Raw genomic sequence first — 22,454 nt, 5'->3', positions numbered from 1 at the left:
CGGGCAGCGAGGGCGCGCCGGCGGGCAGCCCCGGCGAGGCCCCGAGCAGGCCCGCCCGGGGGGCTCCGGAGGGCTCCGGAGGGCGGGCCCGCAGTCAGCTGACCTCGGCCCGCCGCCGGGCGCGTGACCCGCCCGCCCCGCCGCGCCCCTGCGGCCGCCCCGCCTGCGCCTGCGCCCCCGACCCCGGGCCGCGCGGCGCCGCCTCCGCTGAGCCGCCCTCCCCGCTGCGCTCCCGGCCCGCGGGCGGCCATGGCCCGGCCCTGGCTCTGCCTCGGGGCGGCCGCCTTCCTCCTGGCTCTGGTGGCCTCCCACCTGCGCTTCTGCCGATCGCCGGTGAGTCTGCGGGGGGCCGAGCGCCCGCCCTGGGGAGCGGCTGAGCCCCTGGGCCCCCACCGCGGCCCGCGCGCCCGCGGACGCTCCCTCCTGCAGCCCGGCCTTCCGGAGAGTGGGGTCTTTCCGAAGGACCGCGGACATCGGGCTCTTACTGCAGAGAAGAAAACGCGCGGAAGTACAAAGCAAGGCCGGGATCTTAGAGAAGAATGTGTGATGTAGCGACTTCGAGGCAGTTAGTAAATTATTTGAGAATAATCGGATGCGCCTATTTCAAAGTGGTATTGAGCGTAAACTATTTCTGCCTACAAAATTACAAGTGCAATTCCAAATTACTAGAGAAGGTGTGACATAGCGATTTCAAAGTGGTATTGGACACAAACGATAGTTCTTGCAAAATTACAAATGCAGTTATTAACTTATTAGAGAATAATGTGTGATGTAGAGATTTCAAAATAGTATTGAGCATAAATGATATTTCTACTTAGAAAATTACAAATGCAGTTATCAAATTATTAGAGAATGATGTAGCGAATTCAAAGTGGTATTGAACACAAACGACAGTTCTTACAAAATTACAAATGCAGTTATTAAATTATTTGAGAATAATCTGATGCAGCTTTTTCAAAGTGGTATTGAACACAAAAATAGTTCTACTTACAAAATTACAAATGCAATTCCAAATTACTAGAGAAGGTGTGACATAGCGATTTCAAAGTGGTATTGGACACAAACGATAGTTCTGCTTGCAAAATTACAAATGCAGTTGTTAACTTATTAGAGAATAATGTGATGTAGCTATATCAAAATGGTATTGAGCATAAACGATATTTCTATTTAGAAAATTACAAATGCATTTATCAAATCTTCAGAGAATGTGATGTAGCGAATTCAAAGTGGTATTGAACACAAACGACAGTTCTTACAAAATTACAAATGCAGTTATTAAATTATTTGAGAATAATCTGATGCAGCTTTTTCAAAGTGGTATTGAACACAAACAATAGTTCTACTTACAAAATTACAAATGCAGTTAGTAAATTATTTTAGAATAACGTGATATAGCGATTTCAAAGTGGTATTGTGATTTCTATGTGGTGCAGCGGATATGTGCTGGACCTGGAGTCAGACTCATTTTCCAGGGTTCAAATTTAGTCTCAGACACCCAGGGCAAGTCACTTGACCCTGTTTGTCTCAGTTTCCTCATTTATAAAATGAGCTGGAGAAAGAAATGGTAAAACACTCCAGTACCTTTGCCTTGAAAACCCCATGTAGGGTCACAAAGTGTTGGATAAGACTGGAACAGTTGAACAACAAAAAACCACTATGCTAATAATTAAAGGAAATGGTAAGTTTCAGTTAAGAGACTATTGAAAGTAAACCTAGAACTTTTTTTTTTCCCCAATGCATATTTACAGGGCTTCTAATAAAGTCTGGAGCCTGCTTTAACCCAATGAAGTGATGAATTCTGTATAATTGACTGATTGCTATTCAATATGAATGCTGGGGAGGGGGATGCAAGTTAGTAAATGTTGGAGAATCTGAGATTTTTCTTAAAATATTTTGTTTTATTTTACAGTAGCATTAATTATATTTCTCTTATTTTTGTTTAAGTTTTTAGGAACCTTTGATCTCTTTGTTTCCTGGAGGATAGAGAAACCTCTTTACCATTTGGATGTAGGCTGGCCTAAACATCCAGAGTACTTTACTGGCACAACATTTTGTGTGGCAGTAGACACCCTTACAGGATTGGTTTATGTAGCACAGGTAAGTAAAAATGGGAATTCCCCCCCTCCCCCAAAATAAAGAATAATATGGTTCCCTATTTTTTTTACTTAGTGGTTTTTTTAGTTTTTGGGGGTTTTTTTGCAAGGCAGTGGGGGTTAAGTGGTTTGGCCGAGGCCACACAGCTAGGTTATTATTAAGTGTCTGAGGCCAGATTTGAACTTAGGTACTCCTGACTCCAGGGCTGGTACTCTATCCACTGCACTACCTAGCCATCCCTACTTAATGTTTTTTAAAAATAATTTGTTTTTTCAGCATTGTGGAGAACATATGATGAGGAAACTTTCTTTATCTTTGAAAACTTTATAATCTTTGAGGTTTGGGATTCTTTTTTGTCAGCATACAAACCTATAGATCGGGCACAATAGTAAGGTTTAAGGCAGTTCTTGCCCTTGAGTTCCAGTCAAAATGGGAAGAGAACAAGCTGACAAATATGTATGAGTAAACTACGTGCAGAATAAATAGAAAGGGAGAAGATACTAGAATTGGAGAAGTTATTACAGTAGATGAAATTTTAGTTGTGATTTGAGGGGAAATCACTAAATGGAAATAGCGAGAGCATTTCAGGCATGTGAGACAGTGGGAGAAACTGCTCATATCTGAGAACATGTCTTTCTTCCATGGAGTACCTTCCATATAGGTACAAGACCAATTTATCTCTATCAAAGAATATGTGGCAGAGAGTAAGATATAATTAGCCTGGAGAGAGTTATCTGGGGGAAACTAAGATATTAAGTGTTAATCTCTTGATTACAGAGCTAGTTTGTGTCTTTCTGCCTCTAATTGGTTCTTTCTACAGTTCTTAGCCATTAACACTTAAAAGATATGTTTGTAGTGTTTCTTAAATGTCTTATGGAGTTTGAATGTTACATTGATTTAATTATATAGCATTAAGCCAGTCTGACAGCAATAGAGATTTTATTTGGGGTTTTGGTATATAGGTTATCAACTTTGTTAAGTTTGGGGGTGATTTTCTTTAAGCTTTCTGTAGATTTCCCAGTTAGGCTTATATTTTACTTTACTCTATCAGAATAAGAATTGTATTTACATAAATCTGGTTTTGTCTAAGCAGTTATTTTTGTATGCCTTTAGAGAGGGGATAACATACCAAAGGTATTAGTGTTCACAGAGGATGGATACTTTCTTCGAGCCTGGAATGATACTGTTGACACACCTCATGGTATCTTTGCAACCAGTACCCAATATGAACAATCAGTGTGGATCACGGATATAGGAAGTGGTATGTGTAGTAATATCTAATAAATTATAATGGAAGAACTTAATGTCTTCTCCTGTAGCTTTCTTTGTTGTACTTCATTTTTTGAAGGCTGATTTCCTCAAATTAAATTCTAAAAATCTTGGAAATTTTCCCCTTAGAAGTCCAGTCTATAAGCAATAGCAACTACTGTAAACTCATTGATGATTTTTACCACATTGAAATCAGCAATTACCCCATTGTTTGATCTAGGTTGGATTAGTAATACCATTGCCTTTGATGGCTGAGTAGCCCAAATAGACTGGATCTGTCTCCATTTTGGTCAGCACGATGGAGGAGATTTATTTAGAGTAGAAGTCGTTCCCTTTCAGGATGAAGAATTAGTGTCTCATATTTGATTATCCTATAGCATCTCTAAATTCATTCTGATTACTAATTTCCAAATTTCCTATTTATTTGAGAAAGAATTGTTTAAAACAAGCCTGAGAGGACATAGTAATTTGAGTTGATTAAATTTTGTATTCCCTAAGAAGGTTCAGCTTTTTTCAGCTTATTACATCATTCTTTTGCATTTAATGCTAGATTATTATTGTTTCAAAAGAAAATTCTGATTACTAAATGTGTACTTGGATTTTTAAATTGTAATTTTTCTGTATTAGAAAACATACGTTTACAAAAATACACATATATAGATCCAGATCTAGATATATGTCTATATACATACGCTGCAGAAATCTGAATCCCATTAATAAAAAAACTGAAACCACAAATGGAATGTGACTTTTTTCCTTCCAAAATTTGCCCCAAATAAGTTTTTTCAAGAGTTTTAACTAAAATCACAAAAAATTAAATTTTTATTAATAACTAGATATATTTACAAATAATTAGTGTAAAAAATTTCTGCAACCGCACTGACAATCATTAGTGGTTCTGTAAACTTGTTTCTACCAAGTGACTAAAAAAATTTGGAACTCTTAGGTTTATCACGACCACATTTGGATTCATATATATGGAGGGGGAAAATATGTAATTAAAAAAGTGCATAATTGGAATCAAATTCTTCTCTCCACATGACTGGAAGCTAATAAAAATAGCAGCAACAATTGTAATAATAGTATTTAGAGTTTTTACCATGGACTAGGTACTATGAGAAATACTTTGCAATTATTAACTCAATCAGTCTTCACAAAAACCCTTTAAAACACTATCCCAAGGGGCGGCTAGGTGCCGTAGTGGATAGAGCACCGGCCCTGGAGTCAGGAGTTCCTGAGTTCAAATCCGGTTTCAGACACTTAATAATTACCTAGCTGTGTGGCCTTGGGCAAGCCACTTAACCCCCATTGCCTTGCAAAAATTAAAAAAAAAAAAACAAAAACCCACTATTATCCCCATTTTGCAGTTAAGAAAACTGAAAGAGGTTGAGTGACTTGTCCAGGGCCAAACATAGCTAATATCTATCTGATGCTTGATTTGTTCTCAGATCTTCCTAATTACAGGTTCCACACTCTTATCTGCTTCACCAGCTACCTGCCTCTTTAATGAAAATAGCATTTTTTAAAAATCTAGTGCTTTTAGAATTAAAAAAAACCCTTAAAAATAGAGCCCATATATAGTAAATATATTGTTAAGCCAAAAGATTTTGAAACTTTGACTTATGATTCATTTTTTGACCATTTTTGCTTTAACAGCAAACTAGGATAGTTGTAAAACCTATAACATCTTAGAGTTAATTGTAGGGAGATTTGACTTATCACTCTTTTTTCAAACTGTCATTGGTTAAGGACAGGTACTTTGAACACAATTCATCCTGTGATTCTGCTTCATAACATTCTACTAAATCCCACATATGCCAGCAAATTGTCTTTGTTTCACTTCTGTCATATTTTCTCCTAACCACAGATGTATCAGCATTTTTCCTAGTTGTCTCACCCTGGAAATAAAATGAGTCCTAAATAATCAGAAAGTTGGCTTTGTTTTATGTTTTAAGTGAAATTCTTTTCCTTTTTCATTTCTTTATAATCTAATGATGCTTCTTGCACCTTTCCAAATATCTTGTGAAACTCTGAAACTATTCTCACTAATCAAGACTCCAAACAATAGGATCTAGAGGTGGAGGGGGGTGGGGTGGGTATAAACTTTAGAGACTATCTGGTCCAACCAACTCATTTCACAGATTAGGAAACTGAAACCACAGGAGGATAAATGACTTACTTGCCTAAAGCCACAGACCTTTTTAGGATCTCAGGCAGGATTTGGACTTAATTGAGAATCATGTACTTTCCATGCTCATATATGGACCTTAACTTAATTTCTATTGTCTTTTAAAAAAATTAACTTGATTCATATTAAATTCATATTATATAATTTGTTAGTTTTGAGATAGTTCATATTAGAAATTTATCTTAATCTTGAACCTCTAATTTCCATTCGTTTTTCCTCTGTTAATTCCCTAATTCTACAAAAGAATTGTTTCATGCTTTTTCTTTTTTTAAATAATTTTTTTAGTCTTTTTTTGCAAGGCAGTGGGGTTAAGTGACTTGCCCAAGGCCACACAGCTAGGAAATTATTAAGTGTCTGAGTCTGGATTTGAACTCAGATCCTCCTGACTTCAGGGCTGGTGCTCTATCCACTGTACCACCTAGCCGCCCCCCCCATACTTTTTCTTGAAAGAAAATCTTGCATGGAAATAACTGTCCAAAAAGTTAAAGAACATTTATTCTTGCTTTAAAAAGTGTTGAATTATAGATACCTAAAGAAAAAGTGTATTTTTTTCTTAGAAAAATTATAGCCTCGTGGGGGGGGGGGTACTAAAAACTTAAAAGATTATAATAGAGAAGATGAAGTTACAAACTGGTAGTCTTTTCAGAGTTACATCGCAGGACTTAAATTACAATGTTTTTGTGATGTAGGTAAAAAAGGTCATACTTATTTGCTTCCAATGCTTTAATAACATTACTAACAAAAAATCCCTCTCCTAAAACAGTCAACATTAATCAAATTGGTCCAGAAGGCTCAATATAAAAAGAATTGTCATTGGAAAAAATTAATAGGGGTCATAATTTATATGTCCGGATACAGTACCTCATTTTCTACCCCTTTCCGGTCTTTTCTGATTTTTTTTTCCATCATTTTTTCATTTAACGTACAATCTAAACATTTTTAAATGTAGGATCCTATGGACATACGGTGAAGAAATACAACTCTTTTGGTGATCTCATTCAAGTTCTGGGTACCCCAGGCAAAAAAGGAAGTGGTATAAACCCAATTCAGTTTGATAACCCAGCAGAGATATATGTGGAAGACAGTGGAGAAATTTACCTTGTTGATGGAGATGGAGGATTAAATAACAGACTGCTTAAATTGACCCAAGGTAGGGAACCACATTTTGGTGTGACTCATCTAGAAGAATGTCTTCAGTTAGGACTGGTGGGATCCAAAAGGTGACCAATTAATCTGTGGGAAGGTGGATCACAGACCACACCTGCTGTGTCATTCAATCCTCTTGTCTCTCACACTCCAGTGTTTTCCCTTGTTTCCCATACAGATTGGTCTCTGGTGATCAATGAATTTCCTAACTCTACCCTTCTGCTCAGGCCAAAGACTCCTTGGGATATCTAACCTGGACCATGGTGCCAGCAACGACACAAGCAAGAATTGATCCCCCTCTTACACCCTCCAAACTTACCTATGTTCAGTACCCCCATCCCATCCCATGTCTTGTTGTGTCTGTGACACAGTGTCCTTAGAGGAGGGCTGGTGAGTTGTATACTCTCATTTATATAGTGGGATAGAGTGCATTGCAAAGGATGATTAGGGAGGGATTAACTGATCTAGAGCCAATGTTCTTTCATTATTTTCCCCTCAAATCTCCCCCTTTTTGAAACTTTTCTATTTCTATCCATTTGCCCAAGTTCATATTTAAACAGGTCATCTTTTTCTTACTCTCCTTTACTCCTCACAGGAAATCATCTCACATCCTCTTTTCTCCATTCATAGCTTCCATCTTCATTCGGGTTCTCAATTCTTCTTGCCTCTAGTACACCCATACACAACTGCCACAGTGATAGTGTTAGTCATGTGTCTTTCTCAGTGGCCTCCAATTGACTTTAGACACAATTATTAAAACTTTACCACTGTGAAGAACACATATAAAATTTGCAAATAAGTAAATACTCATCTGTTGGGTGCAGGATCAAAAAAATTTTATTGATAAAAGTATTTCATCAAAAAAGTTGGGAAGCCTCTATTCTAAAAGGCTTTTACTTAATGTGATATATGTTTGCTACTATACACAATGGTATATGGATATATTATGTGGAAAAATGAGTGGCATATGGTATGATTTTGTTAGTTCTTCCGTTAAACTCAGAAGAATAGGTCCATAAAGTGAAGTTTATATAGGAACCATAGTGAATTTAGGAGATGAACAATTTTTCCACAAGGAAAAATGTTTCAACAATAAAGAGGCCCAAAGCAGAGTCTATGAATTGATCATTTATTTGATTCTGATAGGAAGAAACAATTATAATCCATGTGAGAAAGTGTGGCTAACACTAAAGAATTAGAGATCTATTTAAAGTGCTAAACTTTTGTACTGACCTAAATAATGGATGGTGTTCCTAAAGTCTTAGTGCTTTAAATTACACTAAGACTTGGATTATACTATGTATGAGATTAAAGAAAGGAAAAATTAGATTCATTGTAGATAGACTTATTAAGGAAGACTTCATAAAGAAAATGGGACTGTGACTGATCTTGAAAAAATCAGAAAGGTTTGAATAAGTGGATATTCTGGGCTATAGAGAGGGGAGGACACTGAACAAAGGTGCTGGGGCAGGAAAAAAAGTCTGGCATGGTGATTTGTATATTTAGTATTTTGTAGAACCAATGATAATTATGTTTATTTGTTTTCAAGGCAATGGGGTTAAGTAACTTGCCCAAGATAATTATTAAGTGAGTGAGGCTTGATTTGAACTCAGGTCCTCCAGATTCCAGGGTCAGTGCTCTATTCACTATACTACCTAGCTGCCCCACCAAAGACAATTATGGGGGGGAAAATGTAACAGGAGAGCAGTGATTTATGTAGGTGGAGGCCAAGTACAGGGAAAGTTGGGAGAGATTGAGTCTGACCCCAACAAGAAAGTTATTGTAAAAATAATCTCCACCTCCACATCTTAGAATTCCCTTCTAAGTGGAGTTCCTGTGCCATCTCTCACATAAGATGGTCCCTAATTCCTGCATCTGCCAGTATCTTCCCTTATTAGCTTGTACATTGCATGTATACATATTGAGGTAATAAAAGCATGAACTAAATTAATGGAGTGGGAAGAGAAAAAAATCTGAATTATATTTTCTGTAGAGAAAAGCACAAATTATATCATTTTTGCCCTCCAAGAACTTGAGTTCTGTTGGTGATGGGAATAGGGTAAGGGGCAGAAACCACCTGCAGGCATGTGTGGGTACACAAGTACACATGCAATATGTTCAAGGTAATAAGGAGAGACCCTGGTAGTTATAGGTGTTAGGAACCACCTCATGTAAGAGATGGCACAGGAGCTCCACTTAGATGGGAATTCTAAGATGTGGAGGTGGAGAGTGCATGCCAGCTAAGGAAGATGATCCTCAAAAGGCAGATGTATAATGTTTGGGAAACCTAGAAGGGCAGAATGGAGTTAAATTGCAAAGACTTGAAATACCGACCCAGGAATTTGTATTTTGTCCTAAAGACAATAGGGAGCCATATAGCTTTTTGAATGAGGCTATAACTTGGTCCACCTTGGATGTTTAGGAATATCACTTGACAACTGGGTGGATGATTGGTTTGAGAAGAAAGGGAATAGAGACAGAGATGCCAGTTAACACTATTGCCATTCAAAAAAATATGAGGGGATAGGGACCTGAAATACTGTGAGTGGAGAGAAAGAGGATGTAAGATTTGTTGTGAGGCATGGGATCTTTAAAACTTGATAGTTGATTAGATGTTAAGAGTGAACATTTGAAGATTACTCTATGGTTGCCCGTTTGAGTGACTATCAGATTGAGGGAAAGTTTTTGAGTTAATTTAATGCAGAATATCCAGTTAGAAATGTCCATTAGGGAGTTGGAAATGTAGGTATGGAACGCAGGGGAGAGATCTTTCAAAGAGATGAACCCAAATATGAGAGCTGAAGGAGAGATGAGTGTTACAGATGACTTCAAAGCTAGCATGGTAGACCCAGGAGAGTAATGATATTGTGAGCTTTCCTTTAAAAATATTTTTATTTATTTGTTTTTCCAACTACATTCAATGGTAGTTTTTCCCCAGTCTTGTTTTGAATTTTACATTTTTCTCCCTCCCCCTGACAGAAAGTAATCTGATATAGACTCTTTGTTTATAACCATGCTGAACCTGGATCCATATCGAGCATGTTGTGAGATGGACACCTTTTTATATCAGAAGAAAACATCATCATTAATTAGCCTTAAGTAGGTTTAGAGAGATTTACAAAGATGAAAAGAATGTATTACTTATTCTCAAGATGCATGCCAACCCACTACAATATGACTCTCTCTAAGTAGGCTCTGGTGTGACTTGAAGCATGCTTATCATCTAGGTTTAAGTGTAAGAATGGTGATACATAACCCTAGGTCAGGTTATTCTTTTTTTTTTTTTAAGATTTTATTTATTTTGAGTTTTGCAATTTTTCCTCTAATATTACTTCCCTTCCCCCATCCCCCAGAGAAGGCAGTTTGTCAGTTTTTACATTGCATTGTGAGCTTTTCTAAAGACATCAGTCTGGCATTTAAAACCTTTTTTATTATCTGGCTCCCATCTACATCTATAGGCTTATTTAATGAACTCTACATTTGAGCTAAACTGACGTAGTGATTGTTCTTCAAACTTAATACTCCCCATTTTCATCATTGTGCATTATTATAACCCTCTCGGAATGAACTTCCTCAGATCAGGTTTCCTCTGATCTGTGAAATGCCCCCCCAACAGAGCAGCTCAATTTTCTAAGAAAATAAGAAAATAATGTGTTTCCTTATCTTTTATGTTACCATACCTTCCTTGAGGGAGGCTGTTTTCCTTGTGCTGATAATAGATTCTTAATGAAAGAGGAAGTATAAGAAGGAAGATGGAAAATTAAGTCAGCTTTCTGGTGAGTATAGGAGAGTAGATGATTTAGGAAAGGAAAAAGAATGCAGTAGTTCATCCAGATTTAAAGTTCTGACAAGTTGGGGTTTTTTTTTTACTCTAAATATAATCATATGCTTTTTATACTATATTTGTGATTCAACTATTTAACCACAAATTCACCTTTTACATGAAATGATTCTGTATCTTGATTATTTGAAGGAATACATCTTTCATTGCTCTGCAAATTAGACTGTATGTGATGTAATGTTTTCTTATTTCTAGATTTTATGATGCAGTGGATTCGTGGGGAAAATGGAACGGGTCCAGCTCAATTTAACATTCCACATAGTGTAACAGTCGATTCAACTGGGCGGGTAAAAACATTTTTCTATTTACATCTAAATATGCATTTATTTGAAACATTGATTATATAAGTATGTAAGAGATAGGTAGGTACTTCATTGTTTTAAAGAAATCATATTACCCCTCTGTCCTAAGGAAACTCACTTGACTGGCCAGCCTGCAACTCTCGATAGAGGTATTATCAGGGACCCATTCAGACATCTGACCATTCTCATCAACAGAATGGGTCCAAAAACTTTCTTTGTTTTCTTCTACAAATAAATTTCCATAGAGGCTACTGGAGGTCAATGTAAAACAAGATTTTTTTTTCTTTGTTTAAATGTTAGCCTGCTCTCCCACTTATTCCAGGTTGTAGTTTTGTTGCTGACTTTTAATGCCACTTTGTAAGCACACCTTGGAATTGACAATATTCTGTGCCCACTTATGCTCATCCTCAACCATAATATATTCTCACAGTGCTGCAATTAAAGTGACTTTTTCCTGGGTCTCTGCCATTTATCCTTTATAAAGCACAGATCACATCAACTGGTGGATTATAATAAGGTTCTAATCAAAAGTGATTTAACTGGCAAGCATATAAAGTTATCTGTGAAAGAGTGGGTTCAGTGCAAGGCTACTTGTCTCACTGTCTTTTTTTAAAAACCGATCTTTTAATAGAAAATATGCTTTTTTTCTTTTTGGGGGGAGGGGAAGTGAAATACCTAATATTTTATGTTCTATAGTAGTTCAGTTGTACATAATAAACCATGTGTTTGAAAAAAATGTTTTCATTATAGATCTTTTCTAATAATCAATTAATTCCTAGGTATGGGTTGCTGACAGAGGAAACAAAAGAATCCAAGTATTTGATAAAAATACGGGGGAGTGGTTGGGAGCATGGAGTGATTGTTTCAAAGAAGATGGTCCTTATTCTGTCAGGTAATATTTAAAGAGAAATGTTTAAAGCTATTAGATTTGTAGCACCATTCCTTTAGAAGAGCTCAGTACACCTGTAAATATTTAATGTTAAAGTTTGCAAGCAAAATAGAAAAAATGAAGACTGAAGAAGAGAGAGAGAAAAGAGTAGTCAGAGAATTGGTCATGGTGCGGCACATCAAACCTCTAAGGCTCAGACTTAGCATCAGCAGTGAACACTTGGAGTATCTCCCTCTAAGTGACTGACACCTTGAGCTTCGCTCGTACTCTTTTTTTTTTCTAAGACTGTATATCAAATATTGCAGAATTAACTTTTTTATTCTCTTCCTTTAAATAGTCAATTAACCCCCATATCTTTATGGAGTAACTGGGGTATATTTGACAGTAGACTGAGTACTGTAGGGCGTACAAAATATATAATAAAATTCTGAAAGAAGTTGAAGTCTTGTTAAACTGGTTGTCATGTTGAGATCATTTCACATATATTGATGATGGGTTTCTTTTATTGTTCTTTTGTAGGTTTACTCCTGATGAGAAATACCTCATTGTTGCTCAGTTGAATATCAACAGACTCATTCTATTGTCTGCACCCCCTATAGGGAACATTGGGGACTGTGTTGTGGTAAACACGGTTCAGCTAGCCAGTCAGGTGTCACCTCATCTTGTGGATGTTGATAGAAGGACTGGAGCAATTTATGTGGCCGAACTTGGGGCACAGCAAGTTCAGAAATATGTCCCTTTAAAATAAATTAATATCTTCCTTTACTTATTTATAAATTTACTTTTTTCAAGGAACAACCTTCTTTGCAGGTGTTTCAGTGGAAAGCTCTTTGGTTTTTTTTCTCATTAATGACTAAATATTCATTTAAGAATTTTGTCTTCTGGCATATTCTTTTTAAAACATGATTCAAGAAGCTTTATGCTTTTATTAATAATGATTAAATCCAGATATTTTATTGGTACCATAACTACTCTTGTTTTAGAATAAAGGACAAATTAAGGGAAAAAATGTGATTCCAAAGAATTGAAATAAAAAGGTACATCATTTTGATGCTGAACCCAAATAACTTTCCCATGGAAGGTTGCCTTTGGAGTGGGAAGTTCTAATATAGATTATAAGAGTTGAAGAATATTTTTTAAATGCTTTTTAAAAAGTAAGCTATGAGTCTCAAACTGATGTGATCTGTGCAGTGAATGGCAAATAAGATTGTTAGGAAAGAGACATGATTTTTAGCCCATTAAATACCATTTTGCTTTTATGGCCATGATTTGATTCATTTAATTTTTTTAATTTAATAATATAGTAGTACTTATGCACTTTACCACAAAAGATTTCAAAAATAAAAGATGGTGAGCTTTTGCTTCTTATATCAGTTAGTGAATGTAGATAGTGTAAAAGAATTAATTTATGTCTACCTCAGGGAAGTATTGGTAGATTTAATATACTAATGCCAAAAAGTTTAAGTTGCTGAGATCAGAATTTTTCTTATTTTCTATTCCTGTACCATTCTTTGATATGATCTACTAGCTTAATTATAACCAATTTATTTATTCCCTTATTTGATGATCTGTTGGCATATTTCTTAGCCAAACAACTTTTTTCCTCGTATTATCACTTGGCAGTAGTATCTACCCTGAATTAGTTAGATCTAATACAGCTTTCTCTCATAAGTCATCGTGTATCCCAGCCAGCCACCTTCTGAGACCTCTGTTAGTTCATTTCAGTTTTGGCCTAAGTAAAATATAATTAATGTCAGCAATTACCTAATACACTTGAAAGGCAAATACAAATGATTTTGTGATTATACATGCAACTCCAAAGTTTATGGTTCAGCATGTTGTTTACTTTTTCTATTTTAGTCTGTTCTTTGAAATATAATTTGCACAAAGCCTGGGTCTGGTTCAGCTCTTGGTACAGTAGCTCTCTTTATAATTATCCTATAACTTGTCATCAGCACCATAACCACCTTTATGCACAATGGATTTTTTTTTTCTTTGCATAATAATCTGGCATAAAATCACATAAAATTTAAGTTTTTTTATTTTGATTTTCCCCCAATCAGCTTAAGGATATCCTAGATGTTACCTAGGAATTGTATCAATAAATAGAAAATGATACTGTATAATTTTTAGCTATCAGACTAACCTGGTACTTAATGATTTTGAAATTGCAGCTTCCCCACAATTTTGCAAATTACCCTCATACACACACACACACACACACACACACACACACACACGGCAACATTGTGTCATGGGGATTAATAGAGTCAGAAGGCCGAGACTGGACGGTGACTAGCAGAACCCATTGTTGATATTCTAGTCATGTGACTAAGACTCACTCAGAATAGTTGTATGACTATGAGTAATTGATCTTAATTTTACTGAGCCTCAATTTCCTCATGAAAGAATATGGCAATGATACTTTTGCTACCTACCTCACAAGGTTGTTGTAATAGAAAGGGTTGTGGAAGCCTTAAAGCCGAAATATGAATTATTCCTAAATGATCCTTGGAAATTTTCTTGACCAGAATATTGTTAACCCATGAATCAACTCCATTATTGTAGTGAAGATACATAATTTTTGAGAGAATAAATATAATTTTTGTAAATCATAATATTCTTTAGTGACATTCAAATTTAGAACCTTTATAAACACAAGATCTAGTAGAAGAATTTAGGTTCTGAAGATCTAGGTTTATTCCTATCATTTTAGCTAGGTTTTGTGACTTTGAGCAAGTTACTTCTTTTGATCTTTTCTTCCTCTATCAAATGAGTCATAGGATTGTGTCTATAAAATGAAAGGAACCATGGACCTGCCTTCCTACTTTGAAAGAATTTTTTTGGACCAAATGATAACCATGTATATAATAAAAATACTCTGAAAAGTTTTGAAGCACATGTATACCTATGCAAGCAAAAAGATATTGTTAGTATGTGGCTAGATAACATTTAAATACCATGTCATTAGTATCTAGTAATTTATTTGCTTTTATTGCTTTCATCAAAATAGAACCCCTTTTCTTAGCAGCCTCAGTATCCATACCTGTAAAATGAAGTGATAATTGCTTTAGTATTTCTCATAGCGTTGAGAATCAAATGAAAACATGAATGACAGTTATCTCATTTTGAAATCTATACACAGATAAATGCTTATTGATTGATGGATTTTTATTGCCGGGGGAAAGATTGGTTAACTTATTTATTTTGTAATTCTCATATTTGATATTGTACACAAGATTTCTGCAGAATATTTTCCTAATAAAAAATTTTAATTAGCATTTTAACAGGCATATTTCATTTTTTATCTTCAGATTGACTAAATAAATAGAAACATTAGGGTTTCCTGAAGCTAAGCAAAGCAGAAACTTTAGATAATCAAGCTTAAAAATAATAGCACTCATTTTTTTTGCTTACATGGATTTATCAGAGATAACTTTGTAACAATGAAAACATTTGTAATTTTATATTTATTTTGTATTATGTATTAACAGTTACTAAGAGAACTGGAGAAAATTACTACCTAATTCTCTTTTTTTTAAGGTATGTTATTGTATCTCCAAAACATGATAGATCAATGTACTTTCTCTTTGAAAACAGAAGAGGGCAGCAGAGTTATGTTCAAGATAAAAAGCATCTTTACTTAAAAGTTAAAAACATTAAGACATACTTTTAATTCCTCCCTTTTCTCAGTCTTAATGAAAATTATTGTTTTAGCTAATTATTTAATTAATTAGTTTAGTTTATTCAATTAATATTTAAAGAAGTATTGGAACGCATTATCCAATTTAGACAACTTGCTTAAAACAGAAGTATGACTGAAATAATTAAATCTGTTGGCCAGAGGAAGAAATCTTGGTATTATTAAGATATTTTAGTACAACTTGCTGTTAAAAGTTTGGTCTAACAATAGCAACAAGAGTTTATTCAGGTAATCATGTGCCTTTCCATTTCCCTAGCCTAGGTTTTCTAGTAGCTATGCCATTTAAACTAGGATAATAATGTACTAGGAGTGCTTTGGTCTGTTATAAACAAGTAAAAAACTTGGACAAGACAGAAATGGGCCAAATGATTTCCCAGAATTGGAAACGAGTTCATCTTATTGACTATTGAAAATTTCAGACTCTTATCTTCTTAAAAGCTAGCATTTGTGAAAGAAGTGAGAAGTATGTTTAAGTTATTTGAATGAATACTCTTAAACATTTTATATTAGTGTTGCTCTTTTTTTTCAACTTCTATTTTGCTGCCCAGATTGGAAGATACTTTTGTGGCATACTAAAATGAATGTATTTTGTCTTCATGAGGGACTAATAAGGGCAACTTGGAACTTGGCATACTGCACAATAAAAGGATGGTTTTGGGAATCTTTGTGAGAATTTATACATGAGCACATGTTTGTGTCAGTGTGTTTTTGATAATCTGTTCCTTAGTCAATTTATTGAGCTACATATTTCTTGGTAACTTTTATCCCTTTAAAAGTCCGTGGTAGGTAATAACAAAAACATGACTCTGATTGTCAAGATTTGCACATAAAATCTATGACCTTTGTTAAGATCCTGATTCAATCATTTATTTAAAATGAGTTTCATAGTATTTGGGATAAAATGAGATGCTTTGCAAAGAACAAGGTAGAATCCTGTGAATATCTTCTTTGTGGCACTGACTAGGTTGAGGCCAGCAAGTTTCATTAAGTTAGGTCATTTGCCAAAATTCACAAAGATCTTACTTAACATTAGCAATCAAAAACAAACCCCTTTGAGAGAAGGGAGTTTATTTTAGTATTGACATTTCCAATTAACATATGTAGACCAAGCCTATGATTTCATTGGCAAAAGGAATTCCCAGAGAGGAATATCCATCTAACAAGACATATTAGATCTAGAGCTGCTAGAATTCTTTGACATGTCATTAAATGTAGGTTATGCCTGCTTTTTTAGTCAAAACACTCCTAATTTGTGCTTAGTAGCTACTAAATATGTGCTTGTTAATAATGAATGAATACGTTGGTTAGCACCAAATCATGAAATAAGAAATTGTATCCATAGACAAGAGATGACTTCTCATGGCAATCATACTGCAAGATAGATAATGTATGTGTAGGCAGTGAAAGGTAAGAGAACTGATAACCAACATTTGTTACTTGAATCCCTTTCTGCAACAAAAAGTTGTGAATCCCCAGGGTAATTCAATATGCTACTCAGTGTTCTTAGATTTATTCATTAGCTACAATAATTACTTTTCCTTAAAAGCTCCAATTTAAATTTATTTGATTATACAATTTGATTTTGTCCATAATTGTAAATACAACTTTAAATTATTATTAAAATTATTATATATTATATAATTATATATACTATATAATTATAAATTATTATAAAAAATTAACAAAATCTTTTTCTGGAATTTAAGAACTGAAGTAAGCTTGCAAGATGGCAATGTAATTTCATGAATTTATTGTTACATTTTCAGTGAAATAAGTTAGAACTTGGAAAGTGTTTAGCAACATAATTATGTACGAATTTAATTTCAATGTTGAAATTTGAAAAAGTTGTAATATTTGCCTCTACACCAGAAGATTAATCTTACCTATTACAATAAAGTAAATATGCTCATGCAACTATATGGTGGGAAATGGTAGAAATTTACATGCTTTTTTTTTTGCATCTTTACTAAATATAATTTCTTAAATCTGAGAGATGTAAATTCATTTTAAAAAATTTTAGCCCCTCAACCAAATGGTGAATATTAATGACTAATTGTGATTTTTAAAGTATTTACTTTTCTATTGATAATGAAAAGTGTGTTAATAATGTTTGTCCAAAATGATAAGCACACTTAAAAATCAGTTGCATATATTGCTTCATTTCTAATTTTATAAACTAATCTTTGAAAACAAAAAGTTCCAAAAGGCAGCTGGGTGGTACAGTGGATAGAGCACTGGCTCAAATCTGGTCTCATACTTGTGTTTGAGACATACCTAGTTGTATGACCTTAGGCAAGTCACTTAATCCCATTGCCTTGCAAAAACAAAAACCCAAGAATCTCTTTACAATGAATTCTACCACTGGCACACCAGCTACCCTTTCACAAAAATCCTACTGACCAATGTTGCCTACCAATTTATTTGAAAATCTTCCAGATAAAAGAATAGTAATATAAGTGGATAAGTTGAAATTAGAAAACATCCTTAATACTACATTGGGAAGGTATATAATATTTGGTGATGAATCATAAAGTTTTTAAGATGACTTGTAATGCTCATACCTAGCAAATGGGGCTTTGAAATAGCCAGACATTTGTACTTTAAGAATCAAACATCTGTTAACAACTTGATCTCATGATCTCGTGCCGAAACAGGATTACAGGATGATGGAATGAGAAGTTGCTTTGGTTCAGTGTACAGAATGCATATAATAATGTACATATACATTTGGTCATCCATATGGAATAGATTTATTTTCTAACCCTATTATAGGTTGAACCCTATTATAAGTTTAGAAACAATTTGATGACGGCTTAAGAGCCTGCAATAACATGTTACACTTAGCATTCAGAATCTGATTTAATATATTAACAGCAAAATTGTGCTCATGATCATGATGGTTTTAAATTTCAGAAGAAATCTGTAATGTTTCAGACCTGTACATGTTCTCACAGAGGGAAAAATAAATTTATAACAATTATTTATTAAGATACTTTAATGAATTCTTAACTCTGAATCCCTTAGACCATAGGCATGACCCCCCCCCAAAGGATTCATGAACCACTAAATGGAAAACATTGAATTAAAGCAAAGGTAAAGTCAACACATTTGAATACAAATGTGAAGAGCAAAAGATGAATACAATTCCAACAACTTAAAACCTGATTTATTCCAACAAACTATTAGTACCAAAAGGGGAAAATTGAAAAGACAAAAATATTTACTATATTCTACAAAGATTTAACAGATATTAAGCATCAATGAGGAGTCCAAAAAAGCCCAGAGATGACTACAGGAAGCAATTGAATTTACCAAATCAAAGGGCAATATTCATTTAGAGTATAAATATTTATTTTTACTATTTAATAATTCATTAAAAACAGTATAAAATTTGAAATAAAGTATTAGATGATTCTTAGCATTGATAAAGTAGATTCAAATGATAAATTAGAGACTAATTAAATGCTTTCTATTTCTGTCCCCTTCTAGGTATGTCAGAAGTTTTGTATGGGGTGGGAGAGAGAAGATAGAGTTGTCAATTGTAGAGTAGCATTATAAATCTGGAAAAGTAATCCTAAGAAACGTGGTACTCATCAGAAGGCTGAATTCTTTGACTCCCTTGCTCTCAAGTTATTTTCTTACCGAAGCCTTGTGACTATTTTCTTGGTGTCATTTTCACAAGATTCTCTTGTATTCACCTAGTCATCTATTCTTATTTCCATTTATTAGGTATATTGTAAAACAAGCTTGTCACTGTACAAACTGTGAAACAATATCAGTTTCCACATTATCCCCTAACTTCTCATAATTATTTACAATTAATGGGTCAATTTTATTCCTGAGTTTTCCCTCAAAAAAATTATTGTTTAGTCTTTGAAATTGTTAAATTTTTCTACCACATATCTTGGAGTTAAAAGAGGAGATTGGTTTTCCTCCAGTTGGCAATCAATATATTCCTTCAGTCAGTGCTTTGTTCTCTATATTGAGAAATTCTGGCGGGTTTTATTGCATTATTTGCTCTATTGTGAGATTCAGTGGGACTTTTCCCCCCTTAAGGTATACCTGTGCATTCTGATATGAAGGTCAGTCTCTTGGGTTTGCATGTTTTCTTTTAATTTTGGTACCTTTTGCTTCTCCTGCAGAATATCATTCATTTCAGTCTTTTCATGTTCCAAATCTGTTAATCACAACTTTGACAATGTTCTCCATCATGGAGTCAAAAATTTCCTACTCTGCTAATTCAAATCAAAAATTATATATTAAGTACCTACCATGTACTAGCCACTCTGCTAAGCACTGGGGATACAAAAGCAAAATAAAAATCGCATTTTTAAGAAGGTCATTGTCAAAATGCAAATAACTATATGTAAACTATTTTACTGTAGTTCTACTTGTAAAGCATAAACATTCAGAAAATCAATATATAGAAAATCTTAGAAAATGTGTGTGAAGAATATAAGAGAGGAAAATGACCAAAGATAGCCATGATCCTTCATACCTGAAAAGGACTAAAATGACATCACTATGTCAGGGTCAGCCACTGACTGACTGTATCTGATCAGACTATTGATCAGATAAGCTCAGAAGATTCTATTATAAGTAAAGCACAAATAGTCTGTATGAACATTGCAAATGGAGATGTCTCTAAATCTGCACATTCCACATTTCTTTTGAGCTACTACAATTCTGATTCTCTCATAGACCACAGTGCCTTCTTTGATACAAACACACCAAGTTGGGCAGTCCTGTTCCAGTGTTTCATGTCTCACAACTAATTCCAAAGTTCTTTTAAAGAGACCTGAGAGAGCCCTTGTCAGGATATCACTTCTTCTGACCTCCATGTGAGTGCTTGTCTTGTATGAGCTCTTAAAATGGTCTTTTATGCAAACATGCATTTGGCATTTGAACACCATGACCAGTCCATCAGAACTGCACTCTTGCAGTAGAGCTTGGTTTTCTTTTCTTTCTTTTTTTTTTTTTTTTTTTTGCTTTTTTGCAAGGCAATGGGGTTAAGTGACTTTCTTGAGTTCACACAGCTAGGTAATTATTGAGGTCAAATTTGAACTCAGGTCCTCCTGACTCCGGGGTCGGTGCTCTATCCACTGTACCACCTAGCAGCCAGCTCCCTGCAGTAGAGTTTGAATTCTTGGCAGTTCAGCTCAAGAAAGGACCTCAATGTCTGCTGTCTTACTTTACCAGGTGATCTCAGAATCTTGTTAAGATGGTTCAAAGGGAAATGGTTCAATTTTCTGGCCTGACATTGGTACACCAGGTTTTCCAGGCATACTACAAAAGATCAGCACAACAGCTCTGTAGACCTTGTCTCCAACACTTTCTTTCACTTTCTCCCAAATATTGAGTTAACTTTGGCAATGTATATGTCAACTTCATTATCATTGTGTATATCACTGGTAAGTACACTTATTGTCAGCATAAGTGAAATTATCTGTAGTATTCAATATTTCTTCATTTGTTATAACCATATGATGGTGGAGGACCTTTGTTGGTCAAAATTAGTGCAAGCAGAAGAGACCTGATTCATATTCCATTGCATCTCAGCCTCAGAGGCCACACTGAATACACAATTATTGGTGAACAAAAATGTCAAGTACCAACTCTCCCTTCACTTTAGTTTTGGCTTGTAGCCTTTTCATGTTAAAAACTTTACAACATACTTTAATGCTGTTTTTATCCTAATTGAAAATATCTGATGGCATTGCAGAAAACATCATGCTAAAAAGCATGGAAATAAGCACAGAAATCCTGTTTCACTCCACTGTATCTGAGAAAGTATGATAACATCACCATTATTCAAAATCCTTGCAAACTTGCCATTGTTGAACTGACATACAATACTGATGAAATTCTCTGGGCAACCAAATTTTCTCATTATCTTCTACAACCCTCATGAATGACAGAATCAAAGACCTTGTGTAGAGGACTGTTCTGCTCTGGAATTGTTTCTGCCCAGTAAACACGAGGTCAACCATTCCTTGGCTCTTTCTGAAGTCACACTGACTCTCAGATCATCATCTTTCAGGTAAAAGATCAACCAATCTATTATTTAGGACTTGAGCAAGAATCTTGCCAGCAATGACAGAGAGAGAGAGAGAGAGAGAGAGAGAGAGAGAGAGAGAGAGAGAGAGAGAGAGAGAGAGAGAGAGAGAGATCCTCCCTTTTTGCCCCTCATGATTGCTGCAGGATAACCTATTTCCTTTTCTTTATAGAGATGGATGGTGGAGGTATCCTTGATCTTCTGGGGGATAATTTCCTTTTGTCATATAACCTGGAAGATTTCAGTTAGTTTTTATATGCCCAGCCTTGTAAATCTCTGCTGGAATGGAATCATCATCATATGCTTTACTACACTAGTGGAGCCTAATGACATTCAAAACCTCTTCTTCATTTGAAAGTTCAGTTAGAGGGCTTTGACTTCAGTCTGAACTATTCAGTCAATAACTTCAGCATTGGTTGATGGTGATCTGTTCATCCCATCTCTTCAGGATCATATCCTAATCACCGATCAATGAGGCTACTTCTGTGCTGAATAGCTGAGATTCCCCATAGGTATTTGGTCCATAAATTGACTTAAGAACATCATAAAAATACTTTGGATTCTTGCTATCAGCATAAAACTAAATCTCATCTACCTTCCTACTGAGCCAAAAATCTTACATCTCTTTAGGATTCAACTGCACTTTACCTTTGATGGAGTTAAATGCTATGTTCCTAGAGCTGGATGAACTATTTTGTGGCTAAACAGTGTGGAATTCTTGTTTTCCATTTAGTACCTTCTGAATTTCCTCATAATCTTTTCTCATAACCCATTCTGATGCTAGTAAATACTCTGGCCTACATCAGTAAATGCATTGCTCTACACCCAATCTCTATAGGGGTGGCTGGGTGGTGCAGTGGATAGAGCACCAAGCACCAGCCTTGGAGTCAGGAGTACCTGAGTTCAAATCCGACCTCAGACACTTGATAATTACCTAGCCCTGGGGCCTTGGGCAAGCCACTTAACC

General features: G+C 35.3%; 1 protein-coding gene across 2 annotated transcripts; it reads left to right on the top strand.

Moving 5' to 3' along the window:
• The first annotated feature begins 192 nt into the window (after positions 1-192).
• NHLRC3 (NHL repeat containing 3) lies at positions 193-15,016 on the top strand. 2 transcript variants are annotated; one of them, XM_074217226.1, is made up of 7 exons: positions 193-333; positions 1,945-2,097; positions 3,208-3,355; positions 6,501-6,701; positions 10,734-10,825; positions 11,620-11,732; positions 12,249-15,016. In XM_074217226.1, exons 1-7 carry the CDS (start codon positions 250-252, stop codon positions 12,475-12,477), a joined length of 1,020 nt encoding a protein of 339 aa, XP_074073327.1. In that variant the 5' UTR covers positions 193-249; the 3' UTR covers positions 12,478-15,016. The 2 variants fall into 2 exon arrangements, with proteins under 2 accessions (XP_074073327.1, XP_074073328.1); XM_074217227.1 differs by lacking the exon at positions 193-333 and adding an exon at positions 412-611.
• The last annotated feature ends 7,438 nt before the right edge of the window (positions 15,017-22,454 follow it).

This window comes from Macrotis lagotis, chromosome 1 (genome assembly GCF_037893015.1).
Source record: "Macrotis lagotis isolate mMagLag1 chromosome 1, bilby.v1.9.chrom.fasta, whole genome shotgun sequence".
NCBI lineage: Eukaryota > Metazoa > Chordata > Mammalia > Peramelemorphia > Peramelidae > Macrotis > Macrotis lagotis.
The sequence above is the reverse complement of the archived record's forward strand: the minus strand, read 5'-3'. Positions and strand labels throughout refer to the sequence as shown.

Bases quoted from the DNA above. Each gene is read 5' to 3' on its own strand.
- NHLRC3 (XM_074217226.1), top strand. From the start codon at position 250: ATGGCCCGGCCCTGGCTCTGCCTCGGGGCGGCCGCCTTCCTCCTGGCT. The intron at 2,098-3,207 runs GTAAGTAAAAAT...GTATGCCTTTAG, and splicing joins GATTGGTTTATGTAGCACAG to AGAGGGGATAACATACCAAA. The intron at 6,702-10,733 runs GTAGGGAACCAC...TCTTATTTCTAG, and splicing joins ACTGCTTAAATTGACCCAAG to ATTTTATGATGCAGTGGATT.